Genomic DNA, 26,268 nt, shown 5'->3' with positions numbered 1-26,268 from the left:
TTGATTTGCCTAAAACAAGATTATTTATACCTGGTAAAGATAAACTAGCCAAATATATGGTATGTGTGACCACATTTTTTAATATGCGTGACCACTATTTTTTCAGAAATTAGAACTTGTCCGTCTTTAGGCGTGATAAACTCGTAAATTGTAAAATAAGTTATTTATTGTTGGAATTGCTTTTAGTGTAGTGGTCAAATTAGATTATGTGTTTGATTCGCATAAAACAAGATTATTTATACATGGGAAATATAAACTAGCCAAATATATGTTTTGTGTGACCACATATTTTAAGGTGCGTGACCACTACTTTTTCATAAATTAGAACTTGTCCGTCTTTAGACGTGATAAACTTGCAGATTGTAAAAGAAGTTATTTATCGTTTGAAAGGCTTTTAATGCAGTGATCAAATGAGATCATGTGTTCTATTCGCCTAAAACGAAATTATTTACATCTGGGAAATATAAACTAGCCAAATATATGATATGTATGACCACATTTTTACAAATACGTGACCACTATTTTTTCAGAAATTAGAACTTGTCCGTCTTTAGGCGTAATAAACTTGCAGATTGTAAAAGAAGTTATTTATCGTTTGAAAGGCTTTTAATGCAGTGATCAAATGAAATTATGCGTTCGATTCGCCTAAAACGAAATTATTTACATCTGGGAAATATAAACTAGCCAAATATATGGTCTGTATGACCACATTTTTACATATGCGTGACCACTATTTTTTCATAAATTAGAATGTCTCACTGACAATTGGCTTGAATTGATTTTTTTTTTTCTCATGTAAGTTACAGATAACCAAATAAACGAACAATATAACCATAATTTTAGAATGTCTTTCATTAGTTTTCTATTGTGAGGCATGCAAACTTAGAGACGACTAGTTTTAATCACATGAAATAAAAAAAAACATGGTTACGCCTTTGTAAAATTGTGGTTACACACTTCAAATATTTGGTTATACATAATTTTCCTGTGAAAACAATATTATTTTAAGGCGAGTTTTCACTGAAATATCAAAAGTGATAAAATGTAGTACATCAAACAATAGAAAATACATGGTGGAATAAGTGCTTCAAACAATAAAACTAAAACTAAATAAGTTAGCCATATCATATACATGGCCGAATTAGTACATCACATAATAAAATAAAATTCAAAAAATTGAACGTAGTTGCTTGAAGTTGATTCTTCTGAGCTTGACTCGGATTTTTTATTGACTTCTATCAATGATTTCGTTTCAAAAACATGCCTTAACTGTAATACAAATGATTGTGTCATTCATGTATGTCCTGTATACAAATGTATAAGAAAAGCAACATAGAGAGAAATATTTGCATTATATTGAATCAGTGTCTATATCAATTAAATAAAAGTTTAAAAGTAATGATGCTTGAAGAAATAACAAATTCCAGGTTTCCAGCACATATCATACAAACAAAATTAATCTCTTAATCTTATGAACCACTCCAAGAATCCGAGAGTGCAGTGCAAAATTTCATAAAACTTGTTTAAATCAGCGATGAATAATTTCATATGTTACATCTATCTACACCAAGCCCCCAAGCATAAACCTGTTTGGGCCACCACAAAGCAAATATATCAATTAATCAAACCTTGATCTTTGCCAACATGATCTTGAACCTATCAAAATCATTGAGGGCTGCCCTTCTCTTCTTCACAATCAGTTTTCTGCCCCATGAGCTCTTCTCCCACTTGTTCTTAACATCTGTTTAAGAATAAAACAAATCATTAACAAAAGAATACAACAAAAAAATTATGCAGTTTTTCACAAAAGTTGGTACCAACCAGCAGCTTCCATGGCTTTGATGAGATCCTTTCTCTTCGGAACTCTATTAATATCAATCTTGATGTCAGTGAGTGAGAGCCTCTTGAAATTTATAGGGACCTCTCCATATCGGGAGCATCAATAAGAGCCTGTCAACATATAGTACACAAATTCAGCGATGGATCAAGAAATATTTGCTTGTGGGGGCAAACTTAATTTGCAGTAATAAATAGTGTAGTATTGGCTCAAACCTGGATGCAATGAAACCACAATATTCGTTTGAGCACTATTCATGGGAAATATTGAACATGATAAACGTGTGTTTGTTTACTAACTAATTTAAAGGGAATAAGAAACATGGTATTATATCCATTACATTCATATATTTGCAAAAGAATGAACTTGACACTAATTTAGGAACAACAAAAATGTGGGTGCAAGCCCCCGAAATGCTTCCGTCCCTACACCAATTATGCTATGCAGTTTCAACATCAAAGTTACAAAAAGCATGTCAAACTAATCAACACTGCAGACAACTCAATCTTTCTAATGAAAATACAGGTTGTAGTTGGATAACGACTCAATTAGCAGAGCTTATAGCATAAGCTCTTGTCAAGATAGAGCCTTAGGAATAACCTAAGAAATAAGATTGTTTTAGTATAACAAATAAGTTGTTTTCATAAGTTATCTTGAAGAACTTATGAAGAAAATAAGCTGAAAACAACTTATGATTCCCAAGTATTTATGCGAGGAGATGAGGCCTTAATATAACAAGATATCAATACCGAGATTAACAAATTTGCTCAAAACACCATTTGATGCAAAACACAGACACACAAACTCCTTGAAGTAGAACAAATCAAAACCAGAAGCTATAGAAAACCTAAAATTAACATTAAAAAACTACCAGATTCTTTTTCCTGGCAATAAAAATCATGACAACATTTTATCAACACCCAGATGAAAAAAATTCATTCTTTTTTGCTTCAAGTTTCAAAGATACCAAACCTAAATGATGCAGACAACACAATATTTGTAATCAAAATGCAGGGCCTATATGGATAAACAACTTAATTTGCAGCTTATAGTATAAACAATATCAAGACAAGCTATTATGTATAAGCTATTTCTATAACAGGTGATAAATTAATGTTAATTGTTTTCGTATAAACAATATGCTGTTTTCATAAGTTATCTTGGAGAGCTTATGAAAATAAGCTGAAAACAGTCTATGAATACCAAGTGTTTATGCCGGGGAATAAGGCCTTAATATCCCAATATATCAATACCTAGATTACCAAATTAGTTCAAAACACCAATAAAAGCAAAACATGAACATAAAAATCTTAAATAGAACAAATCAAAACTGATAGCTATAGAAAACCTAAAGTCGCGAACAAAAAACTACCACAGTTTTTTTTTTCTGGTAAGGAAAACCATGAAAACATTTATCAACACCCAGATGAAAAAATTCATTTTTTTTTGGTTCAAGTTTGTAAGAAACCAAACCTAAAAGATGCAGACAACTCAATCTTTATAATAAAAAAACACGGCCAATTTGGATAAATGACTTAATTTACAGCTTATAACATGAAGACTTATCAACACAAACAATTATGTATAAGCTATATCTATGACAAAAAATAAGGCAAATTAAGCTGTTTTCATATAAACAATAAGCTGTCATCACAAGTTATATTGGAGAGCTTATTAAAATAAGCTGAAAACAGCTTACGAATACCAAGCGTTTATGCAAGGAGATAAGGCCTTAATATACCTAAAACACCAAATCCGTTCAAAACTTAATGCAAAGAATGGACACAAAAATCCTTGAAATAGAACAAAACAAAACCAGCAGCTATAAAGAAAATGAAAACGCCTTGAAGCTAGAAAGAAAATTATAAAACTCTCCTGAACTGCAATGAAATGTTGAATAAACACTTCTGATACAAGAATCTGATTCCATTTGACATAAAGAAACATCTGCTGAAAGATTGGACTGATGCCTATTTAATAATACACTCCACCTATAGTAGGTTCCTAGCAGTCGCAACAATAGCATAACAGTTCCAAAAAACTACTGTCATCTCCCAATTTTCATAGCTCTTATCTAATAACTTATTTATGGCACTCCCTCGGATTCCATCAGCCTAACTACCTAACAAAGCTTTTGATTAAAAGATTTATATATCAACATTCTACATGTCTATATGGCAAGTTATCTTAATTGTTTCATTCAAATATATTATTACCCTTTCTTTTGTATTACTCAGAGCAAACAGTTCAAAATCATTATAAATCAATATTACAATTGAGAAGCAAAATAGATTTGAATCAACACTACAGTTTGTGATTTACTTTTTCATTTTCCCCTTTTGTTTTGATTAGGGCTATAGGAAAATTGAAATTGAAAACCAAATTAGAAACCAACTTCATCAACAAACAATAGGAAATCCAAGCAGTATCATTACCAAACAAAAACATTTTACACTTACTCAGTTAGGGTTTGTGAGAGAGATGGAGAGAAATGAAGAAGAATCATAGATCGATGCAGAAAGAGGATGGCAAGGTGGTGGTCGTGAGGACGAACAGATCTAACGTTTCGAGGGAAAAGAGGATGGCCACCGATGAAGAGATGGTGAAGATGGCGAAGATGATGGTGGTGGTGGGAGGTCGGTGGATTAGCGGTCAGGACGATGGCTGAGAGAACGGCGGTTCTGAGGAGGATGTTAGGTGACGGTGGTGACAGATTTGAAGACGGCGGCGATGGTGATAAGTTTTGGATGTGGTGGTGATGATGACGGCGCATCCAGCCGCGACAGAGAGATGGAGGATGAGAGCCAATGTTGGATCAGAGGGATGAAGGAAAAAGGAAAAGAGAAGAAATTAGTGAGTGTGGGGCCCACATTGCCACATGTCATTTTTTAATGTGGGTGTAGGAGTGGTATTGCCACGTTAGGGTGTATGTGTATCAGGACTCTTCTTTTTTTAGTACAAGGATCTGTGTAATTTTTCCATCAAATGCAGGGGCGTAGCCTGTCATTGACAAGGGGTAGCCTTGGCTACCCTAAAAAAAAAATATTATTCTTTAATTAGTTTGTATAAATTTATATCCGCCTACCTCAAATAACAAACATTGAGCTACCCCAAATAAATTCAGTTGTCGAAAATTAGCATAAATAAGAAAGTAAAATTATTACTACATGAAAATTAGCTTAAATAAGAAAGTAAAATTATTACTACATGAAAATTAGCTTAAATAAGAAAGTAAAATTATTACTACATGAAAATTAGCTTAAATAAGAAAGTAAAATTATTACTACAAGATTGATAGATTTATTTATATTGGTTTGATACTTCCGGTCTCAATAACAATTATAGAGAAAACTTGTTCAACATTAAAAGTTATTAAGACAATAGTCATAAACAAATTAAATGGACATTTAGTTTCTTACAAATAACCTATTTGTTTACATTGGAAAAAACATTATCAATCTATTTAGTAAATGGTCAATTAAGGATAAAATTGGCTTCTTGAAGTGCATTTTACCCAACTTTTTCAAATAGCTATTGTCAAATTTAATCCTCGGTTGTTGATTTTATTTACATTTCACATAAGTAAAAATTATTATGATTTTTTTTCATGTATTGATTAATTTTCGGATTAAATATATTTTTAGTCTCTACGACACTTGCTATTTTTAAGTTATGTTTTTAAGATTTTGATTGATTTTAATCCTTGATTTTTTGTTAGAGATTAAATACAAGACTACAAACACTTTTTTTTTCTTGTAAAATTTCAAAAAAATTGAGACAAAAATTGAATAAACTTTTTTGTAAGGACTAAACCTAAAATAGTATAATCTGTGGGACTAAAAACATTTTTATCCTTAAATTTAACATATTGGTTTTAAAATTATTTTGTTGGTCATTTATAGTTGACCCCTGCGTAAATTTTTTACTAATTTCACCGCTGATCAAATGTATACGCTATGAGGTGGATACATATTTTTTCATAGGTGGATACATCCTATTCAATTGCTCATGATCTGTTTCCTTTGAGAGTAATTGTCTCCAATGTGTTAGTTTTTGACAAGTGATGACGAGTGATTCGAGTATATTAATTATAGTATGCACATCTCCACTCTAGGAGTTTTGTCTCAACAATGTCCACCAAAGTATTCTTGGTGGCAATGTATCATACTTTTTGTCGCCGACGCCTTTGCTTCTTTAGACTTGTAGCCGAAAATTTCTCTACTACTATTTTATTTTAATAGACGAAATCACAATAACTACAAACTCATACATGTAAGTTGAAGAATTGTAGTTTAAACTCCGATCACAACATTTAATCTAAATTTTTTAATGTTTTTTGTCAGTTGAGTTAAGATTTGTTGATCTTCCTCATTCTTATGTTTTTTATGGTGTTTTGTTGTGTACACACGTTACCAAATACGTCAATTATTCAATAAATTAAAAAACAAAAACACTTTTATATATAGAACCGACGTGGTATATGATTTTGGTAGAAGAAGCTATCAGCATGTGTGGTAGATAAGTATAGGATTGGTATGAATGCACTCACACTTATTTTGAGACGAGAAATGATTATGAAATGTAAATGCGTTCATGTGCAATTTTACACATTTAAAAAGTTTAAAATTGTAAATTTATATTTAAACTTGTATATTTTATATTAAATATATAATTTTAATAAATAATTATTGTTTTTCAATTAAAAAATGTTATTTTTGATTCCTTTGACATGTATAAAATTGTATATATTAAACAAATCCATTTTATTTATTTATTAAGAACTTCCTTTAGACTTCCATTGGTCTTTCTTGAGACTCACAGTCGAAGTTTCTGGTCCCTTACTTTTAGATCTCACCCCTCAGGTACAATTTCAATTTTTTATTTATTAAAATATAGGATATGGATTTGTTCCAAAAAAAAATATATAGGATACAGAATAATGGTGTACTCCCTCATGTCTAGGATGTCAATGAATATCCACGGATACGGATAGTATGATACCCGTCTCCGCTCCGTTGGATAAATATGATACCCATGTCCGCCCCATACCCTCGTGGGTACCCACTATGCGGGTACCTGTGGGTATTGAGGTATCCATGGGTATTCATAGGTACCCATGAATTTTTGAATTTATTTTTTTGGGTCCAAATAATAACTTTTTTTTAATTACCGAAAAACTTCAACTTTTAAACATCCATACATAATCCATTCAAAATTTCATAAATCACATATAATCCATAGAAAATTCATGATTCTTACATAATCCATAAGATATGTTTTATGATGTGAATGAAGTGAAAACGGTGAACTTAATAAGATGAATTAAAAAAATTAAAAATAAAAATAGGTTATTAATGAGGAATATTAGGTGGACGGTAAAATTTCCTTTAATAAGGTAACAACTTATAAGTAATAAGATAACCGGGTATGGGTACCCATCGATATAAGTACAATCAAATTCGTGTTCGTATCCATATAATAATGGGTAGTCAAATACCCATGAATACCCGTTTAGCTACTCGCCCGTACTCGTGACGGATTTTACCCAACGGTACTCGTAGGCATGGATATTTTTGCCTCCCCTACTCATGTCTCGATTATAAGAGAAAGTTTATTTTTTAGGCTTATTCAATAAATTATACAACTCCTAACATAATTTAGAATTTAGATATATTATTTATTGAATAATTTTTTTTTTTTTTATCTTAGATGAAGTGGTAATCCACTGAAATTAAACTTACACACAACTGTGAGGTCTCGGGTTCAAACCCGGATCATGACGTCCGACCTTATAATTTTGGCATTTGCCAGTTGTTCTAGGACTTCTAGACTGAATTTAAAAAGTGAATTATTAAGTTTTTTCTTCTATAAAAAATAAAACATAAAGTTGTCTAATTTGCAGTTAAGTACTATTAACATTTCTATACGAATAAATTAAATTTATACACACTATAATTCAATTATAACCGTTATGTCATATGGTTTTATATATAGAGAACCAGAGAGGTGGTAGACAACATAAACCATTTGCACTAAAGTCGGTGCAGTAGGCAGTAGCCTGACATCGTTGTTTAACAATTTTATGCATATGTAAGTACATTTCTCAATCTAAATCAAATTCAGAAAGTGTCACTACTCACTCACTACTAGATTTTTTAGTACAAAGTGAACTGCTTCAGTTCATTATTACAGAGTACATGTGTTTCAACCTTTGCCAGCTAACTTTCTGTCAGACTGTTTACACATACACACCTCCACTTGATCTCTTTTCTTTCATACTCTATATATTATATTCCTCTTGTATTTTATTTATTTATATTCTAATACTATAGCTGAAGCTTGTCTGATTGTGTTTCTTTTTAATTTCATTTCTAGTAATAATTCTGATGGCCAAGTTATTTAGTTTATATCTTTGTGATATGCATAGGGTTGTGAATGGATGGTAATAATAATAAGCATCAAGGTGGTGAAGTGAGCATGATGGAGAAGAAAACAGAAGTGGTGGTGGCAATTTCAAATGTGGGTGGAGATAGCCATCACCATGGCCAAGATCATGATCATGAGTTGAAAGTAGTTGAATGTTCACCTCGTTACTCTACAAAGTCACCACCTTTAAACTGTGCTTCCCCTGAAATAAGGTTCATCCCTAGCCCAAATAAACCCCCAAAAGCTCCTGCTACAAATGAAAACCTTACCCCAAGAAAAACTCTTGTAAGATCAGTGTTCTCTAAGCCCAAATCAAGATTTGGTGAACAACCTTACCCTATTGATGGAATCCTTTTAGAAGAGAATGTTACTTCAAATTTGCAAGATCAATTAGCTGTTACTTCACCATATAAAGCACCACGTTCACCGAATAATAAACCCGGAACAGTTTATAGAACTGTTTCGATTACTTCTGTCGTCACTCCTAGAACACCTTTGATGGCATCTCCAGGTCCAGCTGGTGAGGATCCTGATGAAATCATATACAAGAAAGTTGAATTTAGTAAAGGCAAGCGTAAGAGACTAACGACTAAGGTTTTGATTGAGTTGTTTGTGTTTGTGTGCATCACGGGTAGCTTGTTGGCTAGTTTAACAGTTGAGGAACTAAAAAGGACGGAGATTTGGAGTTTGGGGCTTTGGAGGTGGTGTATGCTTGTGATGGTGACATTTTGTGGCATGTTAGTTACCAAATGGTTCACGCACATTGTCGTTTTCTTGATTGAAATGAACTTTTTGTTGAAGAAAAAGGTGCTTTATTTTGTCCATGGACTGAAGAAATGTATCCAGGTTTTCACTTGGATCGCTTTGGTTCTACTCACATGGGTGCTTTTAATCAATCGTGGAGTCGAACGATCTAAATTGGCCACGAAGATTTTGGATGGTGTAACATGGACTCTTGTTTCCCTTCTCATTGGAACATTTTTGTGGGTCATAAAGACATTGTTGCTAAAGATTTTGGCATCGAGTTTCCATGTCAAATCTTTCTTTGATCGAATTCAAGAATCAATCTTCCATCAATATGTTCTGCAGACTCTCTCTGGGCCTCCACTAATGGAAGAGGCTGAGAAAGTCGGCGGATCTCAAAGCACTTCCCATTTTAGTTTCAGGAGTACAACCAGTAAAGGTAGCACAAAGAAAGAGGTTATTGATATGGCAAAGCTTCACAAGATGAAGCAAGAGAAAGTTTCTTCATGGACTATGAAGATTTTGGTAGATGCAGTGATGAACTCGAGGCTGTCCACAATCTCTAATTCTCTAGATGAAAGTTTTTATGATGTAGAAAATGAACAGAATGATAAAGAAATTACCAATGAGATGGAAGCAACTGCTGCTGCCTATTACGTTTTCAGGAATGTTGCTGCTTCCCCTAGCTGCAAGTAAGAATATATTTGCATTATTACTTGTAGAGTTGTTGATGGTTGTAAGGGCATGTTTGGATTGACTTACTTGTGTTGATCTACTAGGATAAGCATTTGCAAGATTGTATGGAAGAGCTAATGAAAACGTCTTATAGCTTACATAAAAACAATTTGACATTATTTTATCTTCTATTATAAAAATAACTTATACACTTCTCTTTGTTAAGGGCTTATGCTACCAACACTTAATTAAGTTGTTTATTTAAACAGAACCTAATTGTATTTACTCTTCTCTTTGTTTTGATATCTGTCACTCTTGCTAAAAAAAATGCTCCCATTATGAATAGGGACATCGACGAGGATGAACTCCGTAGGTTCTTGATTAAGGAAGAAGTTCCTTTGGTATTTCCCCTACTGGCACAGGCAGAAACAGGGCTGATTACCAGAAAATCTTTAGCAGCTTGGGTGGTAAGGTTTTATATGTTTTTTAAAAATTTGTCATCATAACTACAGATTCTGTTACAGATTGAGATTCTGTTTGGACCATAATCTCTGTATTTTCCAGTTGAAGGTATATCAAGAACGTAGAGCACTCGCGCACGCCTTAAGCGACACTAAAACAGCGGTTAAACAATTAAACAAGCTAGTTACAGGAGTCCTAGTAGTGGTGACCATAGTAGTGTGGCTTCTTCTAATGGAGATTGCAACTACAAAAGTTCTTGTATTCCTCTCATCGCAGCTAGTACTTGCTGCTTTCATGTTTGGAAACACGTGCAAGAATATATTTGAAGCCATCATCTTCGTGTTTGTAATGCATCCATTTGATGTTGGCGATCGATGTTTTATAGATGGTGTCGAGGTAATTTATAGCAGCTGAGTTTAACTTTATTGTTTGATATTTGCCTATTAATGCCTTCAAAATTATCTTGCAGCTATTGGTTGAAGAAATGAATATACTGACAACAGTATTCTTGAAACTTAATAATGAAAAGGTGTATTATCCAAACTCTGTCCTAGCCATAAAACCGATCAGCAATTATTACAGAAGCCCTAATATGGGTGACAGTGTAGAGTTCTCAGTTGATTTTACGACGTCAGCAGAGAAAATCGGATCACTGAATGAAAAAATAAAGAGGTAAGCTAATTGTATAAGTAATCTGGATTCAACTGATTTTAATTCTGCTCACCCCTAACTCGACTGTTGGCCATATTCGGCTAACATTTCAAATATTTTTTGGGTGTGAATAGTTCTAATGTATTCTTTTAATAAATTAGGTATTTGGAGAGGAATCCACAATACTGGCATCCTAGTTTCAGTTTGGCAGTGAAGGAGATTGAAAATGTAAATAAGATTAAGATGGGTCTTTATGTTACTCACACAATGAACTTTCAAGAATTTGGGGAGAAGACCAAGCGGAGAAGTGAATTAGTGATGGAAGTAAAGAAAATATTTGAAGAGCTCAATATCAGATACTACCTTATTCCGCAAGGTGTTCATCTCAGACACATGGAACCTGATTCAAGTTATCTTAAGTGATGATCCTTCTCATTAAGATGAAACTTCACGTATGTGCTCCTTTTGTTTCTTTGGTCTGTCAAATACCATCGGTTCATTTTGTTTGGTTGATTTAATTCATGAATCATGATTGTTGGGAGTGGTTCTATATAGTGAAAGTAAAGGCCTTAACAGGCAATGTTAGCAACATTTTTACATATGATTATTAAATTATGTATCCAGGACTCTCAAGTCTTTCGTACCAACGTTGAAGTGGATCCGATGTAAAATTCTGTCACTCGGTTGAACTTCACCCCTGGAGTCTTCCATTGTCTCCGGCATAGATATAATAACTGGTCGTAAGATTCAATTTGTGTGTAAAAATGTTTTCTTCTAGTTAGTGCCGAAAATAAAAGATCGTAAGGAATATTTAAAATTTTATTTTAAATGCAATCTTAGTTTGTGTTAAAAAAAAGCGATAAAGTTCACTGACTAATGATTATATTAATTAAATTGCGTATACTGAATTTTGGTTGAGATGCAAAGCTATGTGAATACCCTGCATTGAACCAAAGATATATAGTGCAAAGCAAAATCCAGATAATTTTATAAACCATAAGAGGGCTGCAATGAATTGACAAAAGTGACAACAAGAGCAAATGTTCAAATCATTAGTTTAACAAAGAGTGAAAGGGATTGAGACAAGTCCCCTGTTCATTCTTTGGGAGATAAAAACCAGAGGAGAACTGTGCAAAAGGGAAGCAACAGATAAAGTTTTAAGGTTATTATCATTTGAAGAGTTTAAAGTCTGAGCTGAACTTAGAATTTCAATCAACTCAAAACATTTGTCCATTACATTATATCATTGTTTCTTTTTTTGGGGGAAATAGTTCAATGCATTGATGCGCGCGCGCACACACACGTTTCTATAAGTTTAGTCCAATTGATAACACAAATGCTAGCAGTATCCATCCCGCTAGAAAGTATCCAACCAGTCTGGTTGGTCCTACATCCTCAGGTTCCTGCCATGAAAATTGGAAATACCGTTTTAAATGGATCATTTCAACAAATTCATTATCATATTTGAGAAATTCTCTCCACCTCAAACACCTCCTAAGAAGTTGAGAAATAGAAACAAGTAATTAGTACCTGTGGTGGAGGATCTCCTTCTTGAAGTACCGAAACATCAACCTCAAATGGCCAAACGTATGTGTCTGTGTTATCTTCTCTGGACAAGCTCCAGTCATACATTCTTCTTTCATCCGGCGATGACATGATAGTGTATGATTCCTATACAATTAAGGTTAACCAAATCACCACCTCTCAAGTCTCACCTATAATAATGATGCAAACACACAACAATTCAAATCATGCATATATACTAACTCTGAGAAGTTCCAATTTCTTGTTAAGTATGTCTTCCTCTAAACCTTGACTCTCCAATTCTCGAACCTTGTTATTATAAGCAATTGGCACCTGTTAAAGTGTAGAGTGACATAGATCAAAAAGATAAGTTGAATTAACATCAATCATACATGCGTGACTTTAGAAGTCAAATGATTTTCATGTTTGACGAATATGATTGATTGACTGTATAAAAATCCTTTCATATGAATTAAATCCGATATAAAATGTTTCTGACCATGTCATATGGACATCCTCTTGGTAAGCCAAGTCTACCATAATGATCTGCATCTGTAATAGCTGCATTCTAAACCATATCTTCATCAATTCAATTCAATGCAATGCAATTTTAAGCATATAATAACAACAACATTATGGAAAACATACGTATGCCACGGAGAGCTCTTTCGACGTTGAGAACAGAAATTAAAGAAGATGATTCTTTTGGAAGTTCAATGGAACTCTCCGACTCAACCTCCGTTGAACCTGCAGAGTTTTCACTAGAGCTTCTGATACATAGTTTCCGCGCTTGTTTTACAGAAAAAACAATGTTATTAGTTGAGAATCCTAGCTTGCTTGGAGTGTTGTTACTTGGAATGCAAATTGTAGTGGTGGTGGTGGAGGACAAGGCCATTGCTAAGTTTTCATTTATTGGAGAGTATTCTGCTGTTTTTGTTTAATGTAACATTATGAAATCAAACAATAAACATGGGTGAGATAATGCAATGGATCTTTGCCACAAATGTGTTATCTACAACCTGCAGGTTCACATGAAATATTGATTTGTTTAAATATTATTTGAGAGATGAAATAAACAACAAGGTCATTGTAGTATAGTGGTAAGTATTCCCGCTTGTCACGCGGGTGACTCGGGTTCGATCCCCGGCAACGGCGTTTTTTATTTTTATTTTTTTCGCTTTCTTTTCTGTTGTTTTCCCTTCCAAAGCGACGTCGTTTATCACAGTTTTTTCCGTCTCGTGACTCTCGTAACTTTATTTGATTAGAGATTCACCAATCCTTCATTTATATGCTAGTCCATAATATAAAAATGTAAAATAATTTCTTTATAAATTAATATAATGCTGTGAATTTTTAGCTTAATTTCACTTTTAGTCATCTAAGTTCAACAGTTGTCCTCCTTTTACAATGAAATGGTCCCCCTAATTTTTCAATAATTTTAGTCCTTCAAATGTTGTGTGATTGTGTATTTTTTTTTTTAAGAAATTAAATTAACTTATTCAAATTGACACAGGAGAAAATCAAACATGAGTCCTAAGCCAAAACCAGACCAATCAAAGTGGGTTGTGGTTGTGAAATTTTGATTATAATTAGCGTTCAGTAACAATGTTGTGGGGACTAAAAGTGGAAGACTTAATTTGTGAAGGTTCATAAGGATAGAACAAACAAAAAATAAAAATAAATATTTATAATCAAGTGTTCTTAAAAAAATGCAAATAATCAAGTGTGTTATAATAAATATACAATCTTTTTTGCAAAAATAAATACTTATACAATTAAACTCAATAGAATTATATATTTGCCAATAATTAGTTTTCTTACGATTTTACCCTTTTATGATGATGTCTTTTCATTTTCAATTTTTGTTTAAATAAAAACATGATTAAATAAATTGTATTTTTCCTTCAAAAAAAATTGTATTTTTTAAATTTTATCTCTGTTTCAAATTTGAATCTTATCTAATCTTTAACGGTCCGTTTGGTGCGCATGATAAGAAGACATGATATGATAATACTATCATATCCTGATTGAATCTGTTGTTTGATGCACCAACAGGAAATGATAATTTAAATCTATTTTTAATCCTATCCTGTTAAGCCTTTGTAATTCTTATCCTTGGTTTTTGATGGGTTAGTAACCTGATAACATATAACTATCAGAAGATAGCATATAACTATCAGAAGCGTGTTTTCAGTTTCCTCCAAAACCCTTCTTCGACTCTCACCTTCTGCAAAAACGCTAATTTTACTCAATTGATTTTTTCCTCGGTGTTTCTTCTTTCCCACCCTCTGCTTTTTGTGCTTGGATTATGTTCAAAACCAAATCGATATTGTTGCTACTGCCCTCTCGTTATTTATTTATTTATTTATTTATTTGTTCTTTAATTTATGTTACTCTAAATGTTAGTAGTTCATTCTAAATTACTTAAATTACTACTAATTACTGTGTTCCTTCAATCTCTTCTCACGATTGCTACCATGATGAATGAATTTTCAAGGATAATTGCTACTATGCGGCTGGTATTTGGAGAAGAAGATAATTCAAACCCCTATTTTTTATTTTTTTGGTAAAAAAAAACCCCTAATTTTAATATTATATAAAATATTAAAATTTATTTTTTTTAAAAAAAAAAATCTAAAGATAATTTTATCACTTTTTTTAGAGAAATTTTATCACTTAAATATAATATATATCATATCATGTAAATATCAAGTGTGCTCCAAACACATGATAGGATTAAATAATGCTATCACCTTTTTTATCATGTGTTAACCAAACATAGGATATGATAAATGTTTATCATATCACTATCACATCCTATCATTATCCAGCTCTTTATCATATTCTATCTCTATCATATCATGCGCATCAAACGGACCCTAAGCATTTGATGGTCAAGATTGAGAGGCAGGATATGATTAATATTTCCTATCATGTTCTAATCTTTCGTTTGATGCACCAAAGAGATAGGATAAATTATTCCTTTTACTTATCCTATCCTATCACTCCTTTGTAATTTCTATCCTAAGTTTAAGCTGGGTTAAAATTAACCTATCCGAATTGGTAAAAAAATCCCTATTTTGCCCTCATTCTTTTGCCCCTCTTGTATCCTCTCATCTTCTTCCTCTCGCTTACCAGTGTCATCATGTATGCTATTCTAAAAAAAAAAAAAATAGATTTCTCTTTTTTTTTTTTCCGATTCCAATTATCTTTTTTTTAATTGATTCTTCTTTCTTTCTTTTTTTCTTCTTCTTTTTGTAGATTTATCTAGTTTTTATCTTCATTCTTTTTGAAACGTTTTCAAAATTTCCTCGGATGATAGATCTCTCTCTTTTATATTAATTCATGTTCTGTTTTTTTAAGTCATATATAAATTCTTCTTTCCTATGTTCCCTTACTTAGTTACCTGCCACTTCGTTCACTTGGATATCCATTTGAATTTTGTCCGCTTTTTTTATTTTTCTCTATCGATTTCAATTGGTTTTTTCTTTTTGCCGGATTTCCGTTTTTTTACAAATTACTTTTTATTATTTGTTGTGAATTTCTATTTTTCCTCTTCTCTATGATGTTGTTGTTGATATGTATAACATGAAAACCTGTTAAAATATGTTATCAAATGAATTTGATTATAAGGATAATTTTGTCATTTAATCAAATAAAATAATGTTATCCTAATAATTATCATGTGCACATCAAACACATGATAGGATAAATGTTTATCTTATTCATATCATATCCTATCTCTATCCAGCTTCATATCTTATCCTATCTTTATCCTATCCTGACCATCAAACTATTTCTGATTCAATTTTCAATTAAACTATTCTAGAAATTAATCTACCTTAAAAAATGGATATTCGATGCATCAATTACCATCTACTGATATATTTTTTATTTAAAAAAAAACTACTATTTTCGTGGAAGAAAATATTTGTTGTTTTTTTATTTAAAAAACATCAAATCTTTTTTATTTCAAAATCAAGGTAAAGTACATCCCGCAGTCCTTTAAGTTAGATATTTATAACAAGTTAGTAATTTAAGTTTTTTTTTTTGTGTTAAAAATTGGTCTTTTAACTCAAAATATTTACACAATCGTCTCTTTTTTCAATCAACTTCATTAAAAAATGTTTATGAATCATTTTACATTAAGGTGGTTGGTCCACAAATGGATATGATATTAAACGTGATTGCTTACGTACATTTACTTGTTGTTTTTGAATTAAAGCTTAATTTTACAAGTAAATATTTTATCAACAATATTATAAATCAAATAATCGATCAATTTAATTTTAAATCAAGATTGAATAACACAGCTATAAACTCTAACTTTGAGAATAATGAATTTGGACATACCAACCTTAATGTAAATAGTGCACATTAACAATTTTTAACCGAGTTTTTTTTTTTTTTTTTGGTAAAACAACAACAACAAAAATTAAAAAAGTAATTTGTTATAATCGCCTATCTTAAAGGTTGTGGATTTAAACCATAACGTGTTGGCCAACTACGACTGGCAAGCCACTTCCAGAACAAGTCCTTAGTAAGACAATTGAGGCTTGCGACCGAGCTCTTGCTCTTGACTCAGCGAAGAAGAAAGTTCTTGATTTTTTAGAGAGTAGAATGAGTTACATTGCACCTACTCTTTCTGCAATTGTTGGGACTGATGTTGCAGCTAAGCTCGTCGGAACAGCTGGTGGCCTATCAGCTCTTGCAAACATGCCTGCTTGTAATGTTCAGCTTCTCGGAGCCAAGAAAATAAATCCTGCTGGTTTCTCCAATGCAACATCGCAATTTCATGTTGGTTACCTAGAGCAAACTGAAATTATTCACACTACTCATCCACCTTTAAGGATGCGAGCATGCAGACTCTTGGCTGCAAAGTCTACACTTGCCGCACGAGTAGACTCAATACGTGGGGACCCATCTGGTAAAACTGGAAGAGCTCTTAAAGATGAGATCCGAACAAAAATTGAGAAGTGGCAAGAACCCCCTCCGGCTAAGCAACCTAAACCACTTCCAGTGCTTGATTTTGAGCCTAAAAAGAAGAAAAGAGGTGGTCGTATATAGGCTTCGTAAGATGAAGGAGAAGTATTCAATGGCAGACATGAGGAAGCTAGACAAAGCTAATTGGATGCAATTTGGAATTCCAGAAGAGAGTTGTTTAGGTAATTTTACCAGATTAGACTTGTCCTGATCTTATTTACATTTGTAGTGCAATCAGATGATCAGATTCTACATAAACTGATCTTACCGTTTTTCTAAGCATTTTTTTGAATGCTCTGGTTCTTTTTGTAGAAATTGATCTTTTGCAATAGGGTATTTGATTTTGATATCTGAGCTTCTCTATGTATTGATTGATGTTCAATAATTTATGTTTTTCAAAGGTTATTTTCAAGCATTATGTTATTGATTTGGTTAAATAAACCAGAGATCCACCATTGCAGATTAACCACTTCATGTAATTTAAGTTCTTGTATTGTTTTTTTGTGTAGTAGCAAACATCACATTGATTGCAAAGTTTAATGGATTTGTGGTTTATTTTGGCTAAAGAAGCATTTTGCCATTTACTTATTTGTAATAATTCCTCGTTTAATCATTGAGAAAATTTGGAAGTTTCACTTCCACTTATTTATTGGTTTATAGTAAAATAGCACACACTTTGATATCGTGTTTAGTTATTTGGAATTGTGACCATGATTCATAATTTTTAGGAAATGAAACAGGGTGAAGTTAGTTAGGGAAAGAAAAATGATGCTATAGATCAGCTTAATGCAAATTATGAAATGGTGTGAAAGAGCGGCTTAATGCAGGCACTACCGGCATAGAGGAAGCTGCTATTTTAGACATATTAGCATAAGGTCACGTGGCGGTTGAAGACTTAAAATCTGTTGGTTATATGTTGAATTTGGTACCTTTTTTCCTTCACTCTCCTCTGGTATTGTATGCTTCAGTCATTTTGATTTTCTTCTTATGTCAGCATGGTTTCCATTAGTTCAACTCTCAAGATCCATATCATGTATAGGTATAGTAATCAATATTCTTTGCCTTATCGAACATAAACATTAATACTTAAAAATAGGGATTTATTGGATGGTAATAGTACCAGATTTTTCAATGAGTAATGAGGGGAATAAAGGAGGAGCCAAATGTTGGTTTTATTTCATTTTCTATCATGAATTAAAAAAATTGTCATGATTTGTTAAGCTTGAATGACTAAATGGTCACCCGTGATATACATAGTCAAGTTATCTGCAATCCTTGTCTGACAAGCATGTTTTCAGGTACCAGACCGAGTGCTTCCACTTGTGGTTTTGAATATTTTTTCAGTAAAACATATTTGAATCTCTTGTATTGAAGTAGTTTGCTTTGTATTTGTCTCTAACCAAACTCATAATTGCAATAATTATATGTTCCATATTTGTGTTAAAATGCATCTGGCGAGCATTTGAACCTCTTTCTGTTGTTGCTTCCTCTAAAAAGGTTAGCGCCTCACTCCCCGTTTCTCTATGGCGCGAATTTATGTATTTTCTTTAATGGTCAGTTTAAAGAAGTTGGAGTATTACCATAGAATAATAATATCTGCAATATGCATTTATGTATTTTCTAATGCATTTACGCACTAATCAAACAGAAAAGCAACCCAACATATCTGCAACCATTAACTGCTAGTAAATACTAATAGGAGTATATCATGAACAAGACTCATCTTCAATACACACTAAGTTTGAGCAGCAGACTATGAACCAAACTGCTATTAAAACTCCAACTTTAGAGTCAGATAATTTCCAAACAAAAATAAATTTTGACATAGGTTTTCTCCTAAAGTTTTCATTAGACAAACCCTAGATTAACACTGGAAATCAATTCTATTAGAAAACCATAGCTGATACTGGACCCCCTAGGACCAAATTCAGGATGTTTTCTGCTTTAATTCAGGGGCTTCAGGGGTCAAAAATCAAATTTCATGTCAAAATGCTTCAAACCCTTTCCCAACCATTTCTATAGGTGAAATCAAACTTGGATGGAAGGGAATGAATCAATCTAAACATTAGAACCGAGGATCCACTATAGCTTCCAAATTGAAGCTGGTTTAAGCTAAAAAGATACAACCCTCAATGTAGTTTTTTAATGTAGCTTCTTCCAACCGAGGATCACCATTTCTTTAACTATTCTCCATGAAACATGCTCATGTAGTTTCTTGATCTCTCTTGCCATGCTTTTTGCATATGTACTAAACTGATGTTCATATGATGATGGGGCCAAGTCTAGAAGACTATGTGGTCGAGCTTTCTAGCTTGATTAATTAAATTGTTGTAATCAATTAAATTATTAGGTTAATCATTTAGGAAGTAACCAAAAGACAAAATAAGGTAAGTTAATAGTATACCATTTGGTCATTATTATAAGTAAGAATCAATTCTTTCAATAAATGATGTATGTGGTCTAATAAATTTAATATAGATCACATACATCATTTATTGAATGAACCTTAAAAATGTATTTTTGTTTATATTAATTACCGATGTAGTTAACTTGTGTGACTAATAAATGTATTTGTGTAACAAAATAATCAATTGTGGTTTAGATACGATCAAATCATAGTAAGTTAGACATACGATGTCTCTAGTAAACCATGTGGTGACTTTTCCTTGTTTTTCTATTGCCTCCCTTATTAATCACATTATGATGAAGAAATGGCTAGTTACAATTACTCACATCCATAGATCCATAGACAGACAAACCACGTAGCAGAATAAAATGCGGATATGCCCTTTCTTTACGTACGGGTACTCATGTTCTTATTCATCCTCCTCCGGGGTGAGTTAACATCCTTTGCAGGATGTTGTTGAACTTTGCTTTAATCGTCGTGTTCGCTTGTGACTTGTCATATATAAATATTGAGGGTAGCTCAAGGGGTTTAAGAACTTTAGGCCTCCAAATATCTTTTGCTTTAAATATATTTTTAAAGTCAAATTCTTTAAACATTTTTGCGTGTGGCTCGGTTGCTAGTTAAATGGAGAGTTGTATATCTTCAAAAAAAAAAAAAATGGAGAGTTGTAGACTTGTAGTAGTGCATGTTGCAAGCTAAGGTATCTATTTTATTGGTTATAGGTATCTTACATTCTTTTTATCTTCAGATTTCTATTAATATTAATATGATGTTAGTTGTTGGAAATATATTAAGAAAGATTGTGTGCAACTAAAATATGCAAAAATAAAAAAGTAATTTATATTTGTGTTAGAACTCAATATTACTTTGCTATTTCAAGATTTAACAATTGATAAGTAATGTCTATAATAGATTAAAAAAATGTCTAATAAATATTATTTTCAACATGTATTATTAATAAAACTAAATTTTGTTAAGAAAAGTCCTTGCACTAATAGGGTTGAACCTAACGGAAGAAATTGGACTCTCACAACTTGACGAATCAATGTTCGAACTCTAATAGGGAGTGATGCCCATATTTAGTGTCTGGTATTCCACAAATAAAATTACACATTAAATGTTCTTAATTTTAAAATGTTTCTCTGTTAACACGCTTAAAATACTTCAATTTAAAATTCATTTTAGGCCTACAAATATAATGGGCCGGCCCTTCGACCTCCCCTTCATAAAAAATGTTGATATGCAGGGGTTCTGAGGAGGACATAATTCCTCACTTCTTAATTGTAATGTTTATCTATCATTTGTTATGATTTGGTTCTAAGAATATTTAGAATATTTTTGAAGAATATTTTTGAATTCTCTCCAAAAAAAAAAAAGAGTATTTTTGAATTACAATTTATCTTCAGATATAAAATGATGAATACTGTACCAAAAAAAAAAAATGATGAATACACATTTAACATGGGACTTCTCTATATAAAAAATGAAAATTGCTAAACTTTCCGACAAAATTTCCAGCGACATATTCACGATAGAAATTGCTTGTTACAAAAAAAAAATGGCACCACTACCTCCGTGTTTTCCGTCAAAAGCAAATTTTAATTGGCTGATGGAAATTCTTGAGACATTCGGGATGAAATGTCTCGGGAAATATAGCATTGCTGATAAAAAATATACGGCAAATACAAACACAAACAAAAAAAACCAATACATAATCATTATTTATTGTTTTGAAAGAATCGTAATTCATCATACGTGACGGAAAAAGCAGCTGATTTATTTTCTCATTATTTTCCATCTCAGGTGCTCTTGCTTGCGTCAATGTCCTACATATTTTAGTTCGTATATTTTTCAATCTTCAGGTCCATAGATATACATCCCCTTCTGCACAAAGTAACACGCCTTAACGAATCATCATATCTAATTTGGAAAGATTTATTAATCACAATATCCTGCTAGGCATCACCATAAAACCATAATGCATATGAACTAGTGATATGTGATGGTCCGTGTCATGGAAGGCCATATTCTTCTGAATTTGGACACCTTTTTTATATTGCTAATTGGGTAATATAGTAACCAGATATGAGATCTAATAGTGATAAATAATGGGGTCTGAGGAGACCTTTCATTTCATGGACCTTATCTAGCTGACATCAAATACAGTACACCAGATTTTACATTAATTAGTGGAGAGCCTTCTTTTATTACTCCCACCGTTTCTTTTTAAGTGTCTCTTTTAGAGAAATTTTGTTTCTATTTAACTGTCACTTTCAAAGTTCAATGCAACATAAATGTTGCTTTACCTATATTATCCTTACTTATTTATTGCGGAGAGAGAAATATATGAAATTAGATATTGAATGAATAAGGCTATTATAGTAAAAGTTCATATTGTTGTATCAAAAGTAGTAGTAACATTTATTGAATGTCTTGGTTTGTGTAAAATGTCAAAAAAAGACAATTAAAAAGGAACAGAGGTAGTATTATTTTGGACAAAATCCCGCTAACCACAAAGAAAAATACATAATAAATTATAACAGAAATAACTGACTACTGCAAGGACCCTTCTTGCTATTGCATCTATTCACAATTGGCATCTGCACCAACTAGATGTGAACAATACTTTTCTACTAGCTGAAGGATACTGTCAATCAACTGCTGACTATTCTTTGTTTACCCTTCAACATGGAAGTGATTTCACAGCACTTCTAGTGTATGCGGATGACATTATATTAGCTGGCACTTCACTTGTTGAGTTCCAAAGAATTAAGAACATTCTTGATACTCAATTCAAAATCAAAGATTTAGGGATTCTTAAATATTTTTTGGGATTGGAGGTAGCTCATTCCAAAGAAGGAATCTCTATTTCACATAGAAAATATTGCCTTGATTTGCTTGATTCATCAGGTCTTTTAGGTGCCAAGCCTGCTCTTACACCTTTAGACACTTCAGTCAAATTGCATCAAGACACAAGTAAACCTTTTACAGATGTGTCTTGCTACAGGAGGCTTATTGGAAGATTATTGTACTTAAACACTACAAGACCTGATATTTCACTAGCCACTCAACAATTGAGCCAGTTTCTCAATGCTCCCACTACTACTCACTACAAAGCTGCATGTAGAATTCTAAGATACCTAAAAAACGCTCCTGGTCTTGGTCTTCTATTCCCAAGAAAGTCAGAAGCACAAATCTTAGGTTATGTTGATGCAGATTGGGCAGGTTGTGTGGATACAAGAAGGTCAACTACTGGTTTCTGTTTCTTTCTGGGCTCTTCACTCATATCTTGGAAAGCAAAGAAGCAGCCAACCATTTTAAGGTCCTCTTCAGAAGCTGAATATAGGGCTTTATCAGTTGCAACATGCAAACTTCAATGTATATTATACTTACTGAAGGACCTTAATATCAAGTGTGTCAAGCAAGCAACCAGTTCTTGACTGTGATAGTTAGAGTCCCATTCACATAACATCCAATCCAGTCCTCCATGAAAGAACAAAACACCTTGAGATTGATTGCCATCTAGTCAGAGAAAAATTGCATAAGGGCATTCTCAAGCTTCTACCCATTTCAACTAATGAGCAGCTGGCAGACTTCTTAACCAAAGCACTTCCACCTTCAAAATTTAACACTTTCATATGCAAGCTGGGAATGATCAATATATATCATGCTCTAGCTTGTAGGAGGCTGTTGAAAGATAACATAGAAGAGATAGAAACACACTTGCTCAATGAAGAAGAAGTAGAAACAAGCAAAGCCTCAATAACTTGCAACACAAGTTACTAGTTTACATAGTAGTTAGAACTCATAACTAACTTGATGAGCTGTCATAAAGTTAGTTACTATCTAGTGTAGATTAGTACATGGTAGCTTATGCTACAACTTCACTTGTAAACTCTATATAAGAATGTTGTACCTTACATTACAAGTTAATGAAAATAATCATTCACTTTTCACATTTTTCTCTCTTTTCATCCAAGTCCATCTTCTCAATATTAAGATAAACCACTCTCTTGCTCACGATAGGTGGGGGGGGGGGACAAGATGTAGAATGATTAGAGATACTTTGTTGATTTTGAAGCCACCAAATTTGATGCGGCAAACACAATAATGAAATATCATTACGTTAGTGAGTGTTCTTTTGATGCCGATAACAGTACCAGAGGCAAAGAAATCGAAAGACCTTCACATGAAGGTGGAGGGACGTGGCTAGACAATCCAAATGTTAGTGTTAACCTAAAAACAAACGGTGTTAAGTTTTTTGGAAGGTACACATATATTTTAAAAGACTTTAAGGGAGGTTAGTATCTATTATAAAATTAGAGGGGTTTTTGTGTTGTTTGAACAAACCTCAGAGGAGGTTAGTGTAATTTCCCCTAATTTTTTTTAAAAGACTAATAGTTGAAGAAAAATATTGTTAATTTTTCGTTTTGGTTTTCAAAATATTTCTTGAACTATCTTCAAATATTCCTTCAAAAAATAGTTGAAGGAACATTTTAGAAAAACTAAAAGAAAAAATTAACAATATTTATAGGGACTAACCCGGTATTTTGGCTTTTGTAAAAAAAATTGCCTATTATATAAGCCAACGCACCCATTAGCCCACACTCCACTTCATTTTAACATTCAGTTTCGAGTTATCGCGATCACTTCTTCGTCCGTCCGTCTTCAACAACACACAACGCCTGCTTCTCCTTCTTCTCGCTGCACCGTTTTCCAGAACACATGGCGTCGGTGCGACAGATATTGAAGGTTATTCATTCTTTCTTTTGAATCATTTTCTTAGATCTAGGGTTTGTACGGTTAGTTTCTAAATCATTATTTCTTTTGAATCATTTTCTTAGATCTAGGGTTTGTACGGTTAGTTTCTAAACGTATTTCTTTAATCACGTTTGAATCAGTTTCTTGTTATGATTTTTTAATATTCTAATCGTTCTTAACGCTCTATCTATGAAATCAATTGTTTATTGTTGAAATATTCTGTTCCGTTTCGATCCGTTATATATCCTAATTCTCCGTCAATTAATTGAGACATTTTGTTAACCCTAATTTTTTTATTGTTAAAATATTTCGTTCTGTTTCGATCTGTTATTTATCTTATTTTTCCGTCAATTAGTTGAGACATTTTCTTAACCCTAATTTGTTTATTGTTGAAATTGAAATATTTTGTTCTGTTTCGATCTGTTATTTACCCTATTTTTCCATAAATTTGTGTAAGCTCTATTAACAAATTCAAATATGATTTGTATATTCGTATTCTCTAGAAAATCTTATATTATTTGGCATGTTTGTATTTTGAGTTACGGTGGATATCAATATGAATATGATGCCATCTTTTGAATCTATTATTTTTAAGTATTGTGTGTGTTGTGATATTAACACATGGTTTTTCACGTCGATATATTAGTTGAAATATGAGATAAAATCCTGTTTTGATAATCTAAAAACCTTTGGAAATTTGCAAAAATTTCTATCTGTCTCAGTACCAATTATCTTACGTTGTATTAATACCAACTATTTTATTTTGGATTACAGATTCCGAGGGTGTCATCTACCAATTCGGGCATGTTTTTTACACGGTTTTTATCAAGCAACAGAAAATGGACAAAAAAAGCAAATCATTGTACATGCTGCACATGTTTGAATGAAATAATAAAAACAAGTTAGTATCACACACCCTCTACAATATATATTTTGCATTTAATAATAATTTTAGTTCTATGTGGAATTAATTTCTTTTTAATTGTTTATAGGTAGCATGTCCGACAAAAGCTATACTTGGTATAAAATACGGGAAACTTACAGAGAAGTATTAAACCACGCTATAGTAGTCATGGGCGTTGGATTTCTTGCTGATAGGGTTCATGAAATGTATTACTCTTAAGTTCATGAAATGTCTCATAATATATCTTCCATTATTGATATTTTTGAAGTTTTTTTCCTTCATAAACACAAATCTTCATATGATTGGTTATTTAGTAGCATATTGGTGTGATTAGACCTTCATATGAATTCATTATTTAGTAGTAAACATATTTGTGTGCTTTAGGCCTTAATAAGTTTTGACCTATTTAGGAGTAGGCTTACATGTGTTGCCAGACCTTAGCATAAAATAGACTTTTAAATAGGCTTTCAGGCTTCATCAGACCTTTAAAAAGGACAGGTCAGACCTCGAAAATGAGCCTATGACGGGTAATAGGTCAGACTTAGGCCTTACAAAGTCCGGCCCAACCTAGCCCATTTCCACCCCTAATGTTAATCATGGAGACTATATATGTTGCATTTAAAGACAATTATGATATTCTTGTGTCGGGTCAAAACTATTATAAATATGAGTCATGATAATTTATATTTTAAGGATACATGTTAAGAAGTTAAAGATGAAATTCAAAATCAAGTTTATATTGAAAGATAATTTTGTAACTTAAGATATTGAATGTTCAATTTCAAAGAAAAAATTTCTATATTTCATTTTTTAACTTATGCTTTTAAAACACAAAATAGCATTTTTCCGTAAATATTCATATGAATTAAGCAAAAATTTGGAGAACACAACTAT

The 26,268-nt window shown here is 32.4% G+C and overlaps 2 protein-coding genes, 2 long non-coding RNA genes and 1 pseudogene across 6 annotated transcripts; 3 read left to right on the top strand and 2 right to left on the bottom strand.

Annotated features, from left to right (window-relative positions):
* Positions 1–1,077: 1,077 nt before the first annotated feature.
* On the bottom strand, positions 1,078–4,654 carry LOC146942309 (uncharacterized). Its single transcript, XR_015032647.1, has 3 exons — positions 4,297–4,654; positions 1,822–1,950; positions 1,078–1,741 (listed from the first exon to the last, which is right to left on the bottom strand). It is a non-coding gene; the product is annotated as an uncharacterized LOC146942309 (long non-coding RNA).
* A 3,198-nt stretch (positions 4,655–7,852) lies between these two features.
* Positions 7,853–11,629, top strand: LOC146942308 (mechanosensitive ion channel protein 10-like). Of its 3 annotated transcripts, XM_085756281.1 has the most exons (7): positions 7,853–7,927; positions 8,265–9,699; positions 10,029–10,149; positions 10,247–10,540; positions 10,614–10,816; positions 10,957–11,247; positions 11,420–11,629. In XM_085756281.1, the coding sequence occupies exons 2-6, from the start codon at positions 8,273–8,275 to the stop codon at positions 11,216–11,218; spliced, it is 2,307 nt and encodes a 768-aa protein (XP_085612407.1). In that variant the 5' UTR covers positions 7,853–7,927; positions 8,265–8,272; the 3' UTR covers positions 11,219–11,247; positions 11,420–11,629. The 3 variants fall into 3 exon arrangements, with proteins under 3 accessions (XP_085612407.1, XP_085612405.1, XP_085612406.1); XM_085756279.1 differs by having other exon boundaries at positions 10,957–11,629; XM_085756280.1 differs by having other exon boundaries at positions 8,241–9,699; positions 10,957–11,629.
* A 316-nt stretch (positions 11,630–11,945) lies between these two features.
* Positions 11,946–13,271, bottom strand: NDHU (Chaperone DnaJ-domain superfamily protein). The gene is made up of 5 exons (XM_085756282.1): positions 12,968–13,271; positions 12,819–12,880; positions 12,563–12,652; positions 12,326–12,466; positions 11,946–12,198 (listed from the first exon to the last, which is right to left on the bottom strand). Exons 1-5 carry the CDS (start codon positions 13,212–13,214, stop codon positions 12,103–12,105), a joined length of 636 nt encoding a protein of 211 aa, XP_085612408.1. The 5' UTR covers positions 13,215–13,271; the 3' UTR covers positions 11,946–12,102.
* A 3,561-nt stretch (positions 13,272–16,832) lies between these two features.
* On the top strand, positions 16,833–17,768 carry LOC146942306 (U4/U6 small nuclear ribonucleoprotein Prp31 homolog pseudogene; annotated as a pseudogene).
* A 6,547-nt stretch (positions 17,769–24,315) lies between these two features.
* LOC146942305 (uncharacterized) lies at positions 24,316–25,693 on the top strand. Its single transcript, XR_015032650.1, has 3 exons — positions 24,316–24,461; positions 25,245–25,371; positions 25,463–25,693. It is a non-coding gene; the product is annotated as an uncharacterized LOC146942305 (long non-coding RNA).
* The last annotated feature ends 575 nt before the right edge of the window (positions 25,694–26,268 follow it).

The sequence above is a fragment of the Medicago sativa genome, chromosome 3 (assembly GCF_051527215.1).
Source record: "Medicago sativa cultivar Bolivia chromosome 3, Bolivia_mono, whole genome shotgun sequence".
NCBI classification, from domain to species: Eukaryota; Viridiplantae; Streptophyta; class Magnoliopsida; order Fabales; family Fabaceae; genus Medicago; species Medicago sativa.
Note: the sequence above shows the minus strand (reverse complement) of the source record. Positions and strands in the feature narration are given on the sequence as shown.

Excerpts from the sequence above, each read along its gene's own strand:
- LOC146942308 (XM_085756281.1), top strand. The coding sequence starts at position 8,273 with ATGGATGGTAATAATAATAAGCATCAAGGTGGTGAAGTGAGCATGATG. Across the intron at positions 10,150-10,246 it reads AATCTTTAGCAGCTTGGGTG|TTGAAGGTATATCAAGAACG; the intron begins GTAAGGTTTTAT and ends TGTATTTTCCAG. Across the intron at positions 10,817-10,956 it reads CTGAATGAAAAAATAAAGAG|GTATTTGGAGAGGAATCCAC; the intron begins GTAAGCTAATTG and ends TTAATAAATTAG.
- NDHU (XM_085756282.1), bottom strand. The coding sequence starts at position 13,214 with ATGGCCTTGTCCTCCACCACCACCACTACAATTTGCATTCCAAGTAAC. Across the intron at positions 12,653-12,818 it reads GAGGATGTCCATATGACATG|GTGCCAATTGCTTATAATAA; the intron begins GTCAGAAACATT and ends ACACTTTAACAG. Across the intron at positions 12,199-12,325 it reads AAGGAGATCCTCCACCACAG|GAACCTGAGGATGTAGGACC; the intron begins GTACTAATTACT and ends TTTTCATGGCAG.